Below are 20,969 nucleotides of genomic sequence, written 5' to 3'. Positions count from 1 at the left end.
AGATGAATCTTCCTATGAAACACAGTTCTTTCCTGTATTGGAATAAAAGATTTTTTTTTTTATGAAAATCTGTTGATGGCCAAATATTTTAGCATACATGAAGCAGTGCAAAGTTTTTTACTTTGGCAGTGGAAAAAGTTAGACAACTCTTAACACAATACCATGAGTTTTTAAAAAAAACCTGTGTGACTGGAGCAGTCCACGTTTTTCTTTGCAAAATAAGACTATTACTGCCTTTTAGATAGATGTCATGCTGTGTTAGGCTTTGTCCCACTTACTATTGCGAGGAGTTGTCTACTGCTACATCTTGACATTGCTTCCTGCTTCATTGGCATTTCTTGGATATCGTCCCTTTCATCCCTCAAGGTGGGGTGTGTCTTTGCAGAATACACCCTGAAGAGCATGAAGCTGGGCCGGCCTGGAAGAGCAAAGTGGGGGTGAGGCTGGTGGGAGCTGTGCAGAGGGGCAGGGCTGGGAAGCTGGGGTGTCTGGTTTCTGTTAGTGGGTTATTGGTGAGAACACTGCCGTGGGTTAAAAAGGGATGAGGATTGAAAGGCTCTGTCAGGAAATTAATCTCCTTAGTAAAGTTATGTTCTATGGGCTTGAGGAGGTGCGTGAAGGGGACCTCGAGGCAGCTGAGGTTTCTGAAACCAATACTCGTGGCACAGCAGAGGAACTGGCTGACTCCAAAGCACTGGACCCAGCTGCAATGCCACAGCCATCTCATGAAGCAGTTGAAGACCATTCCCTACACCTTATCACCTTGTGCTGGCTGTAAGCAAAGGGACACCTCTTGCACCTTAACCTCTCTCTGTGTTTATCATGGATTGGCCAAGCACTGTTACATAAAACTTCCCTTCTTGAGTGTTGTGATGGGTTACTTTAGCAAATGGGTAACTTCATTAATGAATGTGCCTCTGGCCCTGCCTGTGTGTCAGTCATGGCTGGCTTGTAGTAAGGGAGATACAAAGACACACTGGCTGTCCTAGCACCAGCAAAGCAATTCACATCCAGTGTGATTAATTTCCCAAATTGTGAGTAAAGGGTTTGGGTTTTCTGCTTGCTGGGTGATTCTTGCAACTTGCTGTTCAAATGTTCCTTCTCGACTTTAGCTCTTTGCCACTCAGTATCTGACCTTTTGTCACTGTGAAGCAGCTCTGCTTCCTGCCCTCCACACATTCTCCACACATGACTTGTTCAGTGGTGGTGAATGGACCAGCTCAGGAATGTCCATATACAGAACTGCATGGAAGAAAGGTCAGGGCTGACAGAGCTGTGGGCTATGGAAAGCTGGAAGTACTGGATAGCAAATTGAAAGCCAAGTTGCATAGCAGAGGTAGAAGAGGGATCAGTGGAGAGTTTCATGTGATATCTGAAAGGATTTCACATGGGCTAGGAAGGAGGACTGGTCCAGTGGCTGTGTTTGTGTACAGCTGGAAGAGGGTTCTGGGCTTGTGGAGCATAACAGCTTCTCTTGAGCCTTGCTTCTTGCCAGATAGACCTAGAGGGATGGTCAGTGGTGTTGAAGGAAGAGATCTTTGGCCTGGGGTCTCCACAAGGATGGTGGCTGAGAGGACTCTGGAGCTGGAAACCAGAGACCAGTGTTTTCACTAAGGAGCAGGGGAAGTATTTGTGAGGGAGCATAATGGAGTGAGCTTAGCTGTAGTGTTAAGTTGACTTGGGGACATTCAGCAGTGGCAGAGTCCCAAGTTTGTCTGCTCCAGTTTGAAACCATGAGTGCTCTCTGCCCACAGCTCTAGAACCAGTCTGTAAATGAGGTAACTAGAGTCAAATCTGTTGCTTGGATTCCAAAGACTGAGTCATTACACTTGTCTTTCCTGATCTCTTTCCCCCCTGCCTTCCCACATTCCTTGGGAAACTGGAGCCAAATTGAACACAGTCTTAGTTTGCTGATCCTTAGGGCAGTTCCTTCATTAGGAGTTCTTTACTGGAACTCAGAAGGATTACTCATCTGATGGGACAAAGTATAGGCTTATTAGTATGGTGTCTCAATACCACTCCACCTTCAGTCAGTGAAACTGGTAAAGGTGCTGTCCTTGCACAGGAAGCTGCTGCTGGCATTGCTCCTTTGGTTAGGGATCACATCTGTCAACAGAACTACACTGTCCAGAAGTCTGCAGCAGAAACATCCTAACGTTTCTGGAACTAGCCTGCCTTTTAGCACTATTTCAGTGTCTCTTGTGGATAGGGATTTTCAGACAAACAATCAACCAGCAACCATATTACAAACCACTGCTTCAGCAAGATGGCTTGATGCAGTGCATATTCCGTGGTCTGCAGTCATATGGGGTGTGGTTTGACCATGGCTGGTTGAAACCAGTTTCAAACACAGACAGAAATGGAAGCAATGAAAGGTGGTTCCAGAAATTGCACCAGGAGGAATGTGGAGGAAACAAGCACCGTGTACAGTAGATCTGAATGCTAATAAATGTGAGGAAATAAAGTCATTCTGTTAAAAAACAAAATGCCAAAAATCACAAAAACCTGAAAGTCATTGCCCAAGGGAATTAGCTTGTAGTGCCAGAACCACATGTGGACTGTGAGCTGTTCAAGTCATGATTTTGTTTCATGACCAGCATTGGGCTGGCTCAGAACCTCAGATGTTAATTACTTCACCTAGAGGGAGGTTAAGTTTGGTGGCAGAGGGTCACTGAGAGCAGGCTGTGTGAGAAATCCAGCCCAGTCCCCCAGTGGTACTTCAGAGTAACTTGCCGTCATCTGCCTGTAAAGTTTTCCTGGGCTCTGTTCAGCTCTCCCAATCTGCAGCGTGTGACTTGTGGTTCTTGGCCATGCAGACATTTTAGTGTACAGCTGGCTGGGGTTTGGAAGGCTGGACACCTCTGCTTCATGGTGTCTTCCAGGAGTCAGCCTTAGTGCCAGTCCTAGATGGTTCAGAAAACAAACAAGCCAAAAACCCAAACCATGAGGGAGAACCCCTAACATCTGAGAGAATTTGTGATACTGAGAGTGTTGCTGTAGAGGTGCATTAGCTCATAAACCTATAGATGGATTTGGTTTGAGTCTGGGTCACACCTAAACAAAAGCCCCGACTTTCAACCCCAGGGTGCCAAGGCACATATCCAGGCTCAAGATACATATGCATAAACTGGTACATTTTAAATGGTGCTGCATTTAAAATCTGTTGCATGTCGTCCTGCCTCAGCTCAACTGCAGATGTGCTCTGGTTGCTTCTCCAAAGAAAGGTGCAGGAAGCACTGGGCAAGGAACAGCTGAAGAGGACTCTTTGGAGTGGATTGCTAATTGTTTGGGTAGGAGATGGAATTGCTTACAGCAGAAGGCAAAAGAGAACCTTTGCCTCCCTTAAAAAGTCTAAAGTTCAAATTTGGTTGTCTAATCTTCTACAGCCAGAGAACCCAGTTTTAAACACTGAGATTTACAGTAAATGAAAAAAGCTGTTTTATATTGACGTTAACTCCTACGTAATTGGGTTTTTATGGGGTCACAACTGCCTGGATGTTTGTACTTTTCCTGGAACAATTCTTTATTTGCCTAAATGAAGTGTAGAGAAGGATGAGTGACCAGCTCTGGCTGGGTGTGCTTCTGGTTTAATTATAGCTCTGTTTATGAGGATATTTTTGCTTTGTCCTGTGCTATGAACTGCCTCTTTTCCTGACAGTAACTTCCATCACTGACCAGGCCCTGGGCATGTGTAGAAGCTCTGCTGCTGGTGGACATGTCGACAAATGCTCCACCCTTGCCTGAGATCACAGACACAGCAGTGCCTTTGTGTCATTGAGACTTTGAGTACCAGGTGCTCCCTGGTGCCTGCCTACCCACCCATGCATCCTTGTTCCCTAATCGTTGTGGGGTGCCATACTGCTCCTTGACCCCTTTCCAGTCTGGTCTTGGGTTTGAATGGCTTAAAAAATGAAATGGCTAACAAAGCTAATTTGTCTTTCCCATTTCTGAAAGTGGCTTTTGGTGTTTTTGGTTCTTGTGGTGCACTTCATCTTTGGAGAAGGAATTTGTCTCCTGCCTGACTTTGAAGACAGCTCTGAGTAGGTTCTGGTGTCTCAGCTGAAGCCATTAATTGTGCTAGAAGCAATTTCCCCATATGTTTGGCAGCTCTGTCTTCACTTGGCAGCCCAGGATAAACAACCCTCTCTCCAAACCACACCATCCCAAAGCTGACTATGAATCTTGCTTCAGATGACAGGGCACCTCTGCGTAAGTAGAGCATCTGACTTCTGTTGTCCCTAGGAAGCTAGAATCTCAGTTGTCTTTTAACCAAGAGGCTGTTTTCTATTCTTTTTGTAATCCTTTCTTCTGTTGCTAACATCTGGATGAAATTCAAGTGGGACTGTGAACTTGCTGGATTGTAGCCTGTGCACAACTCCTACTGGAAGCCCCTAGGATGCATTTTGTTCTCCCGTAAATCTTCCAATATCTGTGAAAAAAGGGAATGCTCAGAAGTTCCTCAGAGTGTAGTAAGAAGTATGAAAATACTGGGAAGGTTTTTTTCCTTCTAGTCCACATAATTTTTTTACTTTACCCCATTATCCATATCTATCTGAGATTCCTTTAATTATGACAGAGAATTTTTTGCCTGTGATTTTACAGGATTTGATGTTTGTGTGAATGTTACTGTCAATGTGTAGAAATTTTCCAATTAGCTTCCTCTAATCTGTAGTGTCCTAAAAGATCACATTTTAGGTAGCAGTCAGAAGCTTGAGAAATACTGTAAGTTTGACATGATTAGCTGTTTTTGTAGGAGTAAGACACATTTTTAAGAGAATATACTTTTTTTTTCCTAAAGAGGTATGGAAAAGAGCAATTTTTTTTCTCCCATTTGCTTCCTACCAAGGATTTATTATATGTCCCTGATACTAGACAGGAAGCACTGAGTGTGAGATTCCTCCTGTCCCAGCTTGGTGCCATGTTTGTAACTAGTGTGGAAGGTACAGTCAGCTTTGATCCCATCTCCTTCCCTGCCCTGTTTAGGCACTGGTTGAGAAGCCACAGGTGGGAGTGGGACTTGCTTCTTCCAGTTTCCTATTGCAGAAATATGAAGGAAGGGATTTAACCTGAGGGCATCTGAGGGAGCTGCTATGTGGGGTCAGGAGTCATACTCAGCTCTTCTGCATCCCTCGTCAGCACCCTCACCCAGGACCCTTCTTTTTAGTTATCTGAAACTCAAGTAAATATTACACACAAAGCTACTCTTACAGAGCTATAAAACCTGTTGTCCAAATTGACTTAAAACAGGTTGAAACCAGAAGAAGCCTGTATTTTTTACTTACACAGAGAGGGCTGAGATTTTCTGAGCTGAACAGATGTGACTAAGATAATCCTGAGTGTTTCGAGTACATGCTAGAGAAGTGGAAATACAGGAAGAAATTATTTTCACAGGGTATGTCTTTTTTCAGCTTTCCATTGGAGGTCCATAATTTCTTCACTGATTAATTTGTATTAAAAATCAAAGTTTATAACATGGTTTAGATTAGGTGAGATCAAGTGGATGAAGACTATGCAAAAGAAACCCAGGTGCACCCAGTGAAGTTGGCAACCAGAAGTGTTTGTGTCTGCTGGCTTGTTTTGTGTCCTTGATTCAAAGTGAGACTGTAGGCTTTGGGGATTTAAATGCACCTCCCTCTCTTTTGAGTGGAAACCATTGTAAATGAGGGGTATTTCTGTTAGTGCCTGTTAGCAACAAAGTGTCACCACTGTAGAACAGACCATCTTCAGAAGTCTGTGGAGAGTAGGACTCAGACAAATGTTCATATAGTAAATGAGCAGTGAAATTTTCCTGCAGCCAGCTTGGCTCTGAGGCAGCTCTTTGGCTTTCCCACAAGAAAGAGGTAGGGAAGGAGAAAAAGGGGGGGCAAAGAAACCCTCTTGAGCTGGGGGCACATTGTAAAAGGAGGAAAAACATGAAAACGACATGATGACAGTGAAGCTCTGTGGTATGGTTGTAGAATTAGTAGTTGAATTGGTGTGCTGTGTTCCTGTAGTGTTGCTGCCCTGTTGGTAGGGGCAAGCAGAGCAGGAACCCTTGGTGTTGAACTCCTGGGTACCAAAGCAAGTGGAGCTAAGGGGGCTTTGTGCAAGGGGAGAGGCAGGAGGCAGGCAAAGGGCCAGACTGTCAACGCTAAAGCAAGGCATGTGTAAATTGTGGTTCTGATTGCCACAGTACAAGCAAATTTGGAAGGAGACCACACAAAAGCGTTAATGAGCATTGGTCATGACTGGGCAGCTCAGTATAGATGCAATCTGGACACTGAACACCAGAAACCAGGAAGATACTGCACGGAAGAAAGGGCTGGCTGTATTAACCCTGCTCCATCTCTGGGTGCTGTGCTGAAGGTGGGATGTGGGGCTAGGTGAGCCTGCAGTGTTAGAATGACTCTTATGTTCCTTTTGCATTTCCTGGCCCACAGCTTTTCCTCCTTTGCAGGATTTCCATGTTCCTAGCATAGTGGGAACTTCCAGGGTGGCCTATTGTGTAGCTGGTGAATTCATAATATCCACTGGATAAACATCTACAGCATCTTGTCAAATGAGGCTGCAGCAAGCAACTGCAGAATATCCACTGTCATTTGTGGTTCAGGGATTTAGGGTTCTGCTTTTGCTTCTTGTCCTGCAGAGTGTCCGTGCATGGGACGCTTGAGCAAGTCTTATGTTAATTTTTATTTTCGCTTGTGACTGGCTAAAAAGGTGTGTGTCATCAAGCATGCAAGTTCACATGCCAGCTCTGCTACTCTTGTCTGTTTACCCTGAAGGTTCATTAATCTTTCTTGTCAGAAAAATCTTGTGTGTGCCTGATGCCCTGAATAGTTGTGCTTGGCTGTTTCAAAGGTGATCCTCCTGCCTGCTGGATGTGCTTTGGTTTGGTATGATAAATGCTTGCTGCTTTTTTTTCCTTCCCCCTCCTTCTGCATGGTGCATTTGACTGTCAGCATTCCTTTGCCTTTATCTGTGCACTCTTTAGGATGTCCATATAAAGTTGCTAAATGGTATTTTTATTGGCCAACTTGGCTTAATAATCAAACAGTTTCCAGGCTGGTTCTGTCTAGTGCTGTGTGGATCCATTCTGAGAAAGAGAACTATCTGTTGGTTTGGTTTTTTTTCCCTTTTCTACAGACTTTTGTTGGGGATATTGCTTATTCAAAGGTTAGAGTTTAATTAATTTCTAGAAAGGCTACTTTGTTAGATTAAGTAAGGCCTGAGTCATATCAGCCTGGAACATCAGCATCCTAATTGGAAATTAGTGTATCGTATCGGTGTATTGTGCAGGAAACCACAAAATGCACAGTGCAAGTGGCCCTTGAAATGTTACACGAAAACAAAGAAAAGCAAGCAGGATATTGTGGTTGTGTAGTAAATAATATTTGAGCAAAATGTAACTTTGAGCTTGAAATGGTGATAATGTTTTGTAATCAGAAATTACCTAAAATTTCTGATGGCTGTCTAAATTTCATGGAAATCAGTAAACATGTACCTTTTGAGCAGGTAAAATCCTTCCTGTGTTGAACTAAATTATTCTTCCTCTGTAGTAAGTTGTTGACTTTCAGTTCTTCTGTCTCCACCTTAAGTGGTCATGCCCACATTTAATGTGTGTTAATTACCAAAGACAATGAAGTTAAAAAAAGTAAGCAGCCTATAAATCCTCCCTCAGATAGGTGGAATTGCTTCATGAATTGCAAACCAGGAACTCTCCAGACCTGGGTGGTTGCTACTTTACTGGGTACTACTTTGTTTGTAAAGCAAGTTGCTCAAACTGTAGCCTAGGAGGAGATTACATAAATTTGCTGTTGCCCAGAGAATGTCTGTTTAAAATAGAAATTACAGTGTATCATCACTCGCCCGGGTTTTTATTGGTGCCCCTGAAGCTTTCAATGAAGTTGGGAGACAAACTGCATCTCAAGAATTTGCTGTGGTTTTCTGAATATTTATTACTGTCCTGCTCTCTGCCTGAGGTAGGGAAGAATGGTTGTGGTGACACAGACATGCAGGAGGCTGCTGCAGCCTAAGCTGTGCTGGGGATGGCTTGCAAAACGTCCCCTTTATTTCAGGTAATGACAGAGGTGCTTTAGGTGCCTCTGTGCGTGTGTCCAGTACCACACCTGACCAGACACCAGGCTGGTCATCGACTTTGAGGTGATCTCAGTCCTGTGTTGACTGTGATGGTGCAGCTGTGGCCAGTGTTGAGAGCATGGTAGGAAAAGGGTTTCAGCAAGTTGCTGGCCTTTAGCCCCATTATCCTGCTGAAGGGGACTGATCTAAAACAGCACTGCTGCTCTCCACTGCCACAATTGTTTTTTCAGGCTCTTCTTTCTGTCTGAGCCCCATTCTTCCATTGTGAGCTGAGGACAAGATACTTGCCCTGGTCTTGGACCTGGGCTATTCAATCGAATAACTGCAGAGTCTAAGCATTGGTACCCTCTGCCCCTGTCTCCAGCTTTACCACCAAGTATTGACTTGAAAAGTTGCAGTCTGACCTGTATTAATCTGTATTTCCATCAGAGACAAATGGAAAAACTCATTATGGGGGCGTATTTCAGCTCTATGTTTTGGGCGTAGCTAGTTGTAGTCTGTCTTGAGAACTGGAAATGTAGATTGTTTTAGTCTCATGGACATGTTTCTTTACGGTTTTGGTTTTTACCTGACTAAGAATGATCTGTTACTGATTTAATTTTAGCAGAAAATTGTCAGCGTGTGCCTGCTAGTGCTGGTGAGTCAGTGATGCAGGATTCATAAATGATCTGTGGATCAGAGCCTTTGTGTGACTACTTTGCCCTCTTTAACGCCAGGGGGAGTTCAGCTTTCTTCAGGTTAGGTTGCTATTATTTGTGCTATTTTACAGATGGATTTCGTTTTCCAACACCCAAGTGGTCATTCTTTAGGGCCTTTTTTCCCTGCAGTAATAATTGCAGGGTGGAGATTGTAATTCACCATTTCAGGAGTTTCGCTGGTAGCGATGGTGGAAAATACAGGGTGAACAAGGTTTGGAAGTTATTTTTCAAGGACAAAGTATAATCCAAGCAGTTTGGTGCTATAAAAGTACAAGTATCTGAATGCTGTCCATGCTAATAAATTCTGGGTACCATAAGCTACAAAGCAATGAATTTGCTGGAAAGCTTTAAGGAGAATAAACTAAAAATCAATACCAGAAGATGGATATATAAGGGAACTTTGAGGAATTGGGACCAAATTCTCACTGACAAGAGTTTCACAGAGAGGGGAAAAAGCCTCATGTTTTCTGAAGCTTGGCTGGGAGCAGTCTTGTTGGATAATCGTGTAGCAACTCAAGTTAAACATTCAGAGTTCAAGGGGAAAGCAGTTAGCATAAAATACCATTTTGATTGAGGTTTTTCATGGCATAAATTGCGTTCCAGGGCTTTCATCAGATGACCCATATATCTTTCATCAAAGCATTTTATTTCCTCTTTGGCTTTCTGTTTAATATTAACTCTGTCTACACTGCAGTTTCTTTTTCACTGGTCTGCAGGATCTGTTTCTGACTCCCTCCAAGGTGAATCACTCCTGTCAGAAGGAGATGTGAGGTGCCCACTACCTGCCAGGCTGCAGTTCTGTCCCTATCCCATGCAGGGGGTCGCAGATGGCACGCTGCAGAGTTTTCGAGTGCTTGATGCTAGTTTGAAAGGAACGTGGGTGATGTTTTTATGCCCATTATTTTCTTTTGTCTCATTGTAACTGCAGATAAGCAGATCAGGCTGACCAAAGAGCAAGAGTGTATCAGTGTACAAAGGTGTCCCAAAAATCTGCTCATTCCTGAGATATTTGCTGAGTGGCTGACAGTGCTTCTAGTTTGACCATTGCCTTCCTGCATAGCACAGCTTATACCACTACATTTCGCTGTCCCTGTTACCTCCATCTGAGTAGTTACAGATGTGTTTCACTGTTTTTTGCTCTCAAAACCTAAATTAATTTTATGTAATTATTAATTAGCCTCATATTTGCATGGGAATGAGCTGTAAGTTCAAGAAATGCTTGGCTGTGTAAATGGGTTCAAGATTATGAACTGTATCTTCAGACTGAATCACTGAGCAGCCAAGTACTTTGTACGACGTAGATAAACATGTACAGCACGTACAAGTATGTAGTACAGCAGATGTGGCACTTAGGGACATGTTTTAACGGTGGACATGGTTAATGGTTGGATTTGATGGTCTTAAGGGTCTTTTCTATCATTCTGAGAGAAAACTCAATTTGTTAACCTGACCCTGATCATTTTTATGCTAATGTAGCAGTATCAATTATGTACATATCTCTAAAAGTAGTCAGGTGAACAATAGTAACATGTATCAGTGGGAACATTAGAAAGTCTTGTGAGTTAAAGTGTGGAAGACCTCAATTTCAGGACTGTGGTTTACAAAATCCAGTTTTGTTGTCCAGCAGTCTTCAAAGGCAGGTCACTGTTGTAATTTTGTTTTACTTACGTGCCAAGAGATGGGTAAAGATCTGTGCATGTTTCCATGCTTATTTTGGTACTACATATGATTTATTCTCTGCTCTCCCCATGCCCTAAGTCACTTGCTGGATTCAAGGGTCATTTCCTGTTTGCAGAACTCCTACTAACATCAGTAGGACTGTTGTGCAAACATTTGGAGCTTCAGTATGGCCTCTCTTGTCCTTCCTTTTTTTTTTTTCTTATCTGCCAGCCAGCTGAATAAGCACAGATATCTCTGTGCTCTGTGGGTATGGTCTGTACTAACATGGGTGGGATTCTCAAAAGGTGCTCTGCCTTTCTGACACATCTGCTGTCATAAGTCTTCCATTTCTAAATCCAGATCCAAAAATTTAGCATTTTTGTCTCTGCTGGTAGGAGCTGCTAAGAGGGAGATAGATCTGCTTTGAATTTTCTGTAGGGCCAATTCGGCAGAGATGCTGGTTGAGCCAGAAAATCCAAGTTGCTCTCCTCTTGGGTGCCTGCCTTGTCATACCCTGTGCATTTTTCAGAAAGAGGGGGGATAGCAAGATGAACAAGAAAAGCTAACTATAAGGTTCACATATGATCCATTAATCCTAATGATCTATCCTGCCTTGGTACTGGCTGCAGGTTTATTGTAAAGACTTGGTGTTGTACAATGAGCTTTTGTACTGTCTTAGTAATTTCTGTGCATAAGATATTGAGACATCAGTCTCCTTTCTGCCTCAGAGAGATGTTATTTTATAAACCAGTTAGCTGAATTCTGTTGAATTGACTAAATTCCTTATGTGAGGGTGGTGGTGGGGTGGTGGAGTGTGAATTCCCTTCCCGGAACTGGTCTCTTGCACATGCTGTAATGCCCATTGCTCCCTCCACACGTGTCCGGAGGAATATTTATGCCCTTGGCAGTGACTTTCCAGGCCTTATGGAACAAATTTTGCTTTTGTGGTTCACCAAAACACCTTACAGGCCTGACTGCTCTGTGAAGAAGGCAAGATTTTCCCCAGTTGCCATCCTCTGCAGGATCGTTCCTGGACCTGTTGTGCCAGCACCTCTTCACACAACCATTGCTTTGGCAGGATTGCTTTAGCAGAAGTGACAGACAAAAGCAGTGCTGTTACAGCTGTGTGACATGGGGGGACAGCTGCTTTAAACACCCGGGTGACTTTCTGGAGGGTGACCAGAAAACCATAGCAGCCCCGGGACACAACTATAATTGATGCCCTAATGGAGAGCTTTTAGGTGCCGAAAGGCAAACCTTCCCCTCAGATTTCTGCTGTGCTTTAGTGCCTATCGATTACTGGGGCAAATGCATTATGTTAGCAAAAATAAGCTTTCCCTGATCAAACGTATGCTTTATCAGCCACATAAATGCCAGCATGACTCTCTCATTGCTACAACATATTAAACACCTTGGAAATGTTTCCTTAAACTCTAGGTCAGTCTTATGAAATCCGTCTACTTGAGAATAGGAAATTGGGAGAGTTTCAAGATTTAAACACAAAATATGTAAAGGTAAGGAGAAATATAGATTTCTTTTCTTCCTGCTACTACATACAGCCTTTAATGAAGGGCCTGACCTTGCTCCCACTGAGGCAATGGAAAACACTTTGCCATTGTTTTTAATGGGAGCAGGGGTGATGGAGTTGAGTGCCAGTTTCACGGGACTATGCAGCTTGGCTTTGCAGGGCTTCAGGGGAACCTTTATTCTGTTTGTGATCATGACCCCAGAGTTTCACTATGAATACTGGATTCAGGGGAATCCCAAAGTTCAGTGGTGAACATGGTCAAAGCTGTGGAGAGGCAGACTTGTCTCCCTACTGAATCCCAGCAACATGCCTGGGTTGTTACGTGACAAATGGAGGGCCCAGGTGTTTACACTGTTCTGCCAGGCAGATTCTGCATAGCTCCAGTTTACTTTGGTAATGGCTTAATCATGAACATACAGAACTTGATCATTTGGTTTGGGGAACTTCTTCCTGTTGTTTCCTCCACTGCCAAAACAGTTCAAATTCAAAAACTTTGGTCTGGACCCTGGTTCTGGATCCAACCTTCAATTCTTGGCTGTTCTGCCTCAGGATATCCTTTGACAAGTGGGAACTAGTTGCAAAATTTGGATTCCAATTTGGATTTCCAATGTTGTCCAAGTCTAGGCCATTCCCTATTTGTCTTCTGGCCCATTTCAGGTAGTATGTGGATTTGGATTCCAATTTTGCAGGTGTTCCCACTGTGGCTTGTTTGCATCTTGAAGCTAGGGTTTGATTTGGGCATTTCTCAGGTTCACTGGCAAAAATTGCTCACTCATTTGATACAGAAGTCCCCAGCAGGAGAGTGGGCTTGAGAAACTGGGATGTTAGGGGTCATTAACTCATGTAAGTGTAGCACTCTGAATATACAAAAGGCTCTATTAGTTAGGAGTACTTAGGACTTGTCTGCCCTGGGGATTGCCCTTATTCCAGCCTTTTTTCTCCAGTTTTTGGCATGGCTGCACCATTGCAGACCAGCCTGCTGTTATGGATGCTTTCCTACTCTACCCTTGTTTAACTGCTCTGGGGCAAATCCAGTGACTGGCTCTTAACGGCTGGAATCAAGTTTAATTCCCGCTGACAAGGTGTCTGGACATGTCAGCTCCACTGGTGCAGGGACAGGTGAGCTGGCTTCCACATTTGCAAATCAGAATGGGATATACTGGGGTTGGGACATGGTACAGATACATTAAATATTACCCCCATACGAGCCCTTTTGGGTGTTGAGGCAGTATATATGGTGATGTTTCCATGCCATGACACCTAAGATTAGGTGGACATTGCTATAGTGCTTCCAGAGTGAATCCCAGAAAGCTGTCCAGGGCTGTGCTTCTCCTTCAAGATGTGCCCTGTGAAGGGGGAAGTGTGTTTTTCTCTCTCAGGGGTCCCGTAGGAATTTGATACACATGGTGATGGGTCTCTTAGGTGGACCCTTCTACTGTCCTCATGAATGGGGGTGAGAAACATAACAGATCAGCTTTTGCTTCTACTCTGGAAAACCAAAGTCATCTTGAGAGAGGATTCTGGATCACACTGTTCATATTGCTGTCTTTTTTTAACAGAGCATAATTCGTGTAGTTTTCCACGACCGCCGCCTGCAGTACACAGAGCATCAGCAGCTTGAGGGCTGGAGGTGGAGTCGCCCTGGGGACCGCATCCTTGATATAGGTGAGGCTATTTCATTGTGGCACCTCTGCAGTGTTGAGAAGATGAGTGGTGTATGGAGTGTTTGCATTTGTGTTTAGGTTTTTTATGAATCCTGTATGTATCTTTGGGAGGGAAGGAGATCTAGCACTATAGGTCCCAAGTAGAGATGTCTTTGGTGGCTTTGCTTTCACGTGAATCTTGTGATTGTATGGAAATGCTTTCTCTTCTTCAATTTAATATTTTTAAAATTTTAGGGGTTTTCTTCTACAGATATCCCGCTGTCAGTTGGTATCTTGGATCCCAGGGCTAGCCCAACCCAGTTGAACACTGTTGAATTTCTCTGGGATCCATCAAAGAGGGCTTCAGCATTCATTCAGGTAAGAGATAAGTCATATTTCTGTGGTAAATATAGTGGTTAGATATCTTTTAAAGACCTGGGGAGTCAAAATAGCCAGTACATGAAGAAGAGAGAAGGATGATAATGATAATTACTAACTCATGTGACAATCATGTGCAATTAATTTGTAGGATACTCACTAAATCAGTTTGCTAGCTACTTGTTAATGCTGGAGTGCTTCCTGCTACTGCCAGGATCTTCTTTAAAAAAAAATACTCAGACACTGGTATTGCTTTCTAAGCATAGGTTTTGTCTTGAGGAAACTGTTCATAACCTGTTAGTTTTGCTTGCTTTCCTCTTTCGTGACTGTTTCGCATTCTGAGCATCAGCTGTCTTTAATCTGAGTGAGGGATTTACTTAACTCACAGGATGCTTTTCCTCATGCCCTGTTTCTTTCTGAACTGGTTGTTCTCCTGATTATTTTGTCCAAAGGAACAGAAATGAAAACATGTGAACTCTTCTGCCTCTTAGTTTTTTGTGAGAAGGCAAAACCTCATGTTCAGTCAGTATCTGAAATTCAGATTTGCACAGGTTCCAACTGTCTCCAGAGATGAGCACAGCTTCTCTCTTGCCAGGTACATTGCATCAGCACAGAGTTTACTCCACGGAAACATGGAGGAGAAAAAGGGGTGCCCTTCCGGGTGCAAATCGACACCTTTAAGCAGAATGAAAATGGTGAATACACAGAACACCTGCATTCTGCAAGCTGCCAGATCAAAGTGTTCAAGGTATGAGGTAGTTTTGGCTCTGTCATCAACTAGGTTAAGGCACAGAAACATGCAGAGATTTCAGATTGTGTAGGAGTGATGCAAATACTGGAGTAAAAGAACAGGCTTTTGACTGGGACTGCTTAAGATCTTAAACAGGACTTCAGTGCCGAAGGTGGCATAAACACTGACCTACACAGCAATTCTAGTTGAAATACTGCACCAAGACTTGTGCCAGTCCATTGTGCCTCAAACACTACAAAAATACTGAGATATATAGAGTATCCACTGCGTTTTGATGCTCCTAGGCAATCAAGACATTAGGGCATCTTCAGTTTCTTTGATTGAATCCTCCACAAACAATGAAACTTTATCGTGGAGATCTTAAATACCTCTTTGTTGTTGTTGTTGCAGCAGAGTTTGCCACTATGATACCTGGAGGAGAAAAAGAGTCAGACAGAAAGCATCTCAAAGCTCCTAATCTGGGCATAGCAGACCTATAGCTACTTAACAACAAACTCTCCATAGGCCTGTTTTCTCAAAGGATCTGCTGCTCCAGCTTTGTTCCTGGAGCAGTGTCTTTCCTGTTTCTGGAAAGATGGTGCAAATGCCAGCTGAAGTGCATAACTTACAGTCTGAAATAGTTGGAATCACATCTCGGGACTGTGGTCAGCCTATTTTAGAATTGCAGTAGGTGTTAGTGGTGGATGTACAGAAACAGTAGAGATGCTTGATTAATTCTTTTGTTGAGAAAATGCAGATCTGATCTTGTTTCATATGTAGAATTGCTGTAAATCTTGAGGAGACTTTTGTGAACAGATTAGATAAATCTGTTGGCCTCTGTCTCCAAATTTGTAATACTTGGCATAAGGCAGAGCCTGTGCTTGTACTTATAGCCTAAAGGAGCAGACAGAAAACAGAAGACTGACAGGGAAAAAATGGAAAAGAAGACCACCCAAGAGAAGGAGAAGTATCAGCCTTCCTATGAGACAACTATTCTGACAGAGGTAAAGTGTTTTAGACGCATCATACTACATCATGTTGGGAGATAAATTTAAAAGAAAACAGCGTTTGAGCCATGGAGATTGTCTTGTGGAGACATGTATGCTCAGATCTGAGTGAAACAGAGTGGAGTGAAATTGTAAAATGACTCTCACTGTTGAAATTTATGAAAGATGCCAAAGTTTCTTGTGTTTTGGGGTATAAAACAACCCTTAGCAGCCTTGCTTTAGGAAAAAAACCCAACAACTTTCTCCATTTTCACTGTGCTCCTGGGCACTTGTCATTGCCCTCAGATGCCAGTTGTATGAAAATACAGTTGTCTGTATTTTTTTCAGAACTACTTGGCAAAAGCTCATGTTGGAGATGGGGTATTGAGCAGATGAATAGACTGTCTGATTAAATTAATAATTTGTTTTTCTGTTATTGTGCCTATGAAGCTGCTGTTACATGCAAAATCTGAGAAGATTCTGGGTTATTCTCTGGGAATATCTTGTGTCTTATATTCTGATGCATCTGGTGTAGAGTTGTATGTGCTTCTGCCCCCCCCCCCCCGTCATTACTAAGATATTTGTATAAACTCACCATAAACAGGACTCAAGAAAGGGATTTAGAAGTGTTGTTCAGTCTCCCTATGGGAATGTCCTGTTGTTTGATTTAGTTCTTTCTTTTTTTTGGACCAGCTTGCTGGACTTCCAAAAATGATGTTAATTATTCTTTATTTAAATCAACTTCCTGTTTGTGAGATCCAGTCTCTCCCACTCAATTTTCCTCATGTTGCCAGGAGCAACCAGCATGTTTTCTGATTGACAGACCTGATTCTACTGAGTTGGCAGATGCCAGACTCTCCCCATGAGCTCTGATGCACTTTGACATATTGCATGGGGAAATGTGGGTTGCCAAAGAGTTAAATATTTGCCAGTGCTTGTGGAGATGATAAAATATTTGCTAGTGTTTGTGGAGATGATAAAGCTCCAAAGCTACACTTGCTGTCTTTTTATCGTTGCAAGCAAGGCCCCTACAGAGCATTTTCTTGAGCTCTTGGTGGTGGGGGATTCAACAGGGCTAGATTTCTCCTGCTGATTACTGTGGCTTAAATTCAGAACAGAGTCACCAATTCTAGCTGGGTTACTCTGGTTTTACGCTACTGTCATGGAATGTGGAGTCTGACCTATATCTGTGAAGGCTTTTAGTATCTTTGTCTGTCTGTCTTAAATTTTCTCCATTTAATACCCATTTATGACTTGAGCTGTTTGACTAATGGCCAGAGATTTCAGCAGGCTGGTTCACATTCTGCTCCTTTGCGGGTATAAACCTGAAGCAATGCCACTGGAGCATTTTTGTCACTCTTGCCTGGATTTAATTAGGGATTTATAATTGAGACCAGGGGTATTTCTGTATCAATGTTGCCTTCAGTCTGAGTTGACTTACTGGCGTTGCTCTGACTTACAGCTGTGCACACTTTGGCCCAGTGTTATTTGGGGACAGGCTTTGTGAAATGGGAGAAAGAAATGTGGAATGCACAACTGGAATCAATCTGGCCCCCTGACAGCCCGCTTGGAGAGCAGTGTAGAAAATCCATGGCCCATCTCCTCCTCCCAGCAGGAGTGATGAGCTGAAGCTAGTGGCGTGGCAACAGCATGAATGTGGTATTAGAGGAGAATCGAAGCCTTTATTTCCATCCTTATGAAAGTTTCCCTGCTGTCTTTCTTCCAACAGTGCTCTCCCTGGCCAGATGTGCCTTATCAAATGAACAATGCTCCATCTCCAAGCTACAACAGTTCTCCCAACAGCTTCAACCTCGGAGATGGGTATGTAACAAATACATGCTTTATCTTTCCTGTTGGTATGGTAGCCTTTGTGTGTCTGTGCATTTCATACCCTGGAAGAAGTTAAGGACCACCATCCTTTCTAGAAAGGGGAAGGTATTTCCCAAGGTCTTTAAGACCTTCCATCCAGGAATTCCCTGTAATTCAGAGTACTGTTGGTATGTGCACTGTTTATGTGGTGGCTGGAAGGTGAGCATCAGGGGGCCTCCAGAGCAATTCCTGGTGAGAACACACCATACCCTGTACCTGCAATCCCCAGTATCTTCTCACAAGTGTGTTAGAGGCTTTCAGCACCTCTTCAGAGTTGATATTTCTTCCTTACTTTCTGTTTTGAGGGTAGTTTGGGGTACTGAATTCCCAGGTGAATGAGATGTAAAGAAATCCTGTTTGGGTCAAAACAGCCTGGGTTTTGAGAAGCCCTTTAAGAACAAAGGACTAATGAAGGCATGTTTAATTCATTAAATAGCCATCATAAAGAGACAGCTCTAGTGATCCTGAAATGCTCAAGATAACTGGTGTCAGAAAGGTACAGCAGTGTCCCTCAGTACTTCTGAGTCCTCCCTGCTACATACTTTCCCTTAGGGATTTGGTGAAGGCCTTTATCTTTTATTAGGACTCTACCATCTTGTTGCCTTCCCACACAATTACCAATCCATGTTGTATCACTAATTTTCAATGTATCCCCTCAACCTATGAAAAAGGGCAAACACTGAAATTACAAAACTGTGTTAGTAGAGAGATCTGCTGAGCATTTTCTTCCTTTGGTAAAATCCCTGACATGTTTAGGAGTCAGACCTGTCTGTGTTTAGGAGAATTCAGTAAAAATGTGGTTTTGCATAATTTATGGCACTTGACTACGTTTAAGAGAACACCAGGGTTGAATTATAAGGTCCTTTATTCAATTTTTGTAAAGAATTATTATTAGATGGTGGATTTAGTTAGGATATTTCTGGCTCATAGAAATTTTGAGTTCAGCCACCCTGTAGGTTACAATTTTCTTGCTTAGCTGATGTTACATTAGTGAGTCAGCCATATGGAAAAGTTTGATTGAGGTCAGTAAACCTGAGTTTTTCTCTCAGTTGTTGAGGAGGACCTCAACTGACCAGCAAAAGACTCAGGTAGAGAGGGTTTTTTTTATTCTTGTTCCGGATTTTGGACACCTTTATAAAAATCTGATAGAGGAAAAAAAGCCAAGTTGGATGTAACTTGTGAAAGTTGAGTCAAGTAGAGGAGGGGGAAGAGGACAGACACTGCAATGTAAAATTTAAAATAATGTATTTTTTTTTCTCTTCCAACTTTATATAATTTCTTTTAGCAACAGTTCTCCAACCCACCAAATGGAGCTCCTGCCTCCCAGCAATGATGTAAGTACTTGAGATCATGTTAATGTGGTGCTTTTCTCTTTTAGGACACTGGTGAACAGTTCATTTCAAGACCTTCTTATTCTTTTTGCAATGTAGCATCTCCTTCCTTCTGCTTCTATTCAAGATGCCCAGCAGTGGCTTCATCGTAATAGGTTCTCTCCATTCTGTAGACTCTTCTCAAGTTTTTCGGGTGAGTTTAAACAGTCCAATTACTTTGGTTTTTTTCTCTTCTCTAAGTGCAGCTCATGTAGCATCTGCTGCTGGCCACTTTTGATGGGACACCTGGTCTGATCCAGTGTGGTTGTTCTTTTGTTCTTAGATTAGTTACCATCTGTCAAAACAGTTTGTAGACATACAGAGTAAGTAAAAATGGAAGAGAATACATGAAGATGGAAGGGACTTCATAAGTTCATTAAGTGCAACCTTGGAGCAAGTCCAGGGCCTTGTGCAGTTGCCTTTGAGTATCTCCAAGGCTGGAAATTCCACAGTCTTTCTAAACAACCTCCTCAAATTCTTTTCTCTTTTCTTAATCTAATCAGCATTTCATCTTCTGTCTGCTGCATCTCATCCTGTCCCTGTGCACCTTTAAGAAGCATCTGGCAGCTTCACTGTACCCTCCCATTAAGTAGTTGTACACACCAGTAAGATGGTGGAAGGGGCAGTTAGAGGTGTTGAAACCATGAGGAGACTCTCTGACTTGCAATATGATGAAATAACCCAGTGAATGTGACAGTTACAGAAAACTGGGTCATTTAATGGCCAGAGCGAAATAGTTAGCTTGTTCCTGAGTTGTCTGGAATATTTTCCAGTGAAGCACTGTTCTTTTGGCAGCTTCCAGCTTTCTGTTTCACAATGATTGATTTGAGGTGCACACCTCTCTGAATTTGAAACTTCTCTGTGCAAATCTGTCTGGTTTAGCTTTGTGGATTCTCTACCCCCTCTACCCCTGCCCTTTTCTGCTGCCCATACATATTTGGAAGCTAAGATTTGCTTAACTTCTGAAGAAAAATTAATTTGAAATATGTAGGTGCCGACTTACTGAAGATGTCCAAAGAAGATTTTGTTCAAATCTGTGGGCCTGCTGATGGAATTCGGCTCTTTAATGCAATTAAAGGAAGGTTTGTACTATTTCCTTCCTGGCTTTTTGTTATGATAGCATCCTTTGATAATTTCAGTGTTAACTGGAAGTTAATCCTGAAGCTGTAGCATTTAGACTTCCTTTTAATACTTCAAAGAGGTTCTCTCAGGGACTGGAGATTACAACAATATTCAAATCCAAGCGCAGCTCAGAAATGTTGCCAAGAGGAAGCAGCATAATGTGGGTCTCCAGTGGTTTATTTGCTACCAGCTGACAGCTTACATCCATTTCATAAGGGACACAGCCTACAATACCTTATGTTGCATCTCCATCAGAGGTAACAATAAAAAAAAACAAACCCCTGGAGCCTCAAATGACTCATAAACTTACTTTCATTGCAATAACCTCATAAATTCTGAGCAGGATTTAAATCAGTAGAGGCAGGTATGATGAACTGCTTAGCAAGTGCTATAAACTGTTTATGCTTATCTGATCTTGAAAGATTAAGGTACTCTGTATCACCTCCCAGGAGTCTCTTGCTGGACATCCTAAGCCATCTAGTCACCAGCATCAAGACTATCCCTTAGTTTACTTTTGGATGGCCTGAATGGCTCCATCTCTTACTGTTTGATAGCTGACTTGGAACAATTTTAGATCTACTAAATAACTTTCTACTGTTTTTGATTAATTAATAGAAATGTAAGGCCCAAGATGACAATTTATGTCTGTCAAGAACCAGAGCAAAACAGGTCTCATCTCCACCAAAAACGAGAAAATGGAGATGGAAGTCTTTGTGGTAAGTTCTTATGTATGGTCTTTGTTAAACACTTACCTGGTGAGAATGCTGCTTCCTGCCTGAGCTCCTGTGTGGGACAGCTTGGTGTCCCAAGTGTTTGAAGGGGTCCTGTTTATCCCAGTTCTGCCACTTTGGTTATGGTTTCATGGCTACAGGTTACAGGTGGCACCATCTGCCTGCTTACAGACCCAGCT

The 20,969-nt window shown here is 42.7% G+C and overlaps 1 protein-coding gene across 1 annotated transcript in view; it reads left to right on the top strand.

The window, feature by feature from the left end:
- The window catches only part of TFCP2L1 (transcription factor CP2 like 1), a 35,971-nt gene that overhangs the window by 5,715 nt on the left and 9,287 nt on the right, over positions 1 to 20,969 (top strand). The window contains exons 3-12 of the mRNA XM_069021031.1: positions 11,871 to 11,947; positions 13,521 to 13,626; positions 13,876 to 13,982; positions 14,578 to 14,730; positions 15,606 to 15,716; positions 17,428 to 17,519; positions 18,853 to 18,901; positions 18,998 to 19,091; positions 19,929 to 20,019; positions 20,675 to 20,775. Of these exons, the coding sequence (XP_068877132.1) occupies positions 11,871 to 11,947; positions 13,521 to 13,626; positions 13,876 to 13,982; positions 14,578 to 14,730; positions 15,606 to 15,716; positions 17,428 to 17,519; positions 18,853 to 18,901; positions 18,998 to 19,091; positions 19,929 to 20,019; positions 20,675 to 20,775 (981 nt within the window). The remainder of the gene's footprint in view (positions 1 to 11,870; positions 11,948 to 13,520; positions 13,627 to 13,875; positions 13,983 to 14,577; positions 14,731 to 15,605; positions 15,717 to 17,427; positions 17,520 to 18,852; positions 18,902 to 18,997; positions 19,092 to 19,928; positions 20,020 to 20,674; positions 20,776 to 20,969) is intronic.

Source organism: Aphelocoma coerulescens, chromosome 7 (genome assembly GCF_041296385.1).
Source record: "Aphelocoma coerulescens isolate FSJ_1873_10779 chromosome 7, UR_Acoe_1.0, whole genome shotgun sequence".
Lineage (NCBI taxonomy): Eukaryota > Metazoa > Chordata > Aves > Passeriformes > Corvidae > Aphelocoma > Aphelocoma coerulescens.
This window is presented reverse-complemented; position numbering and strand designations above follow the sequence as displayed.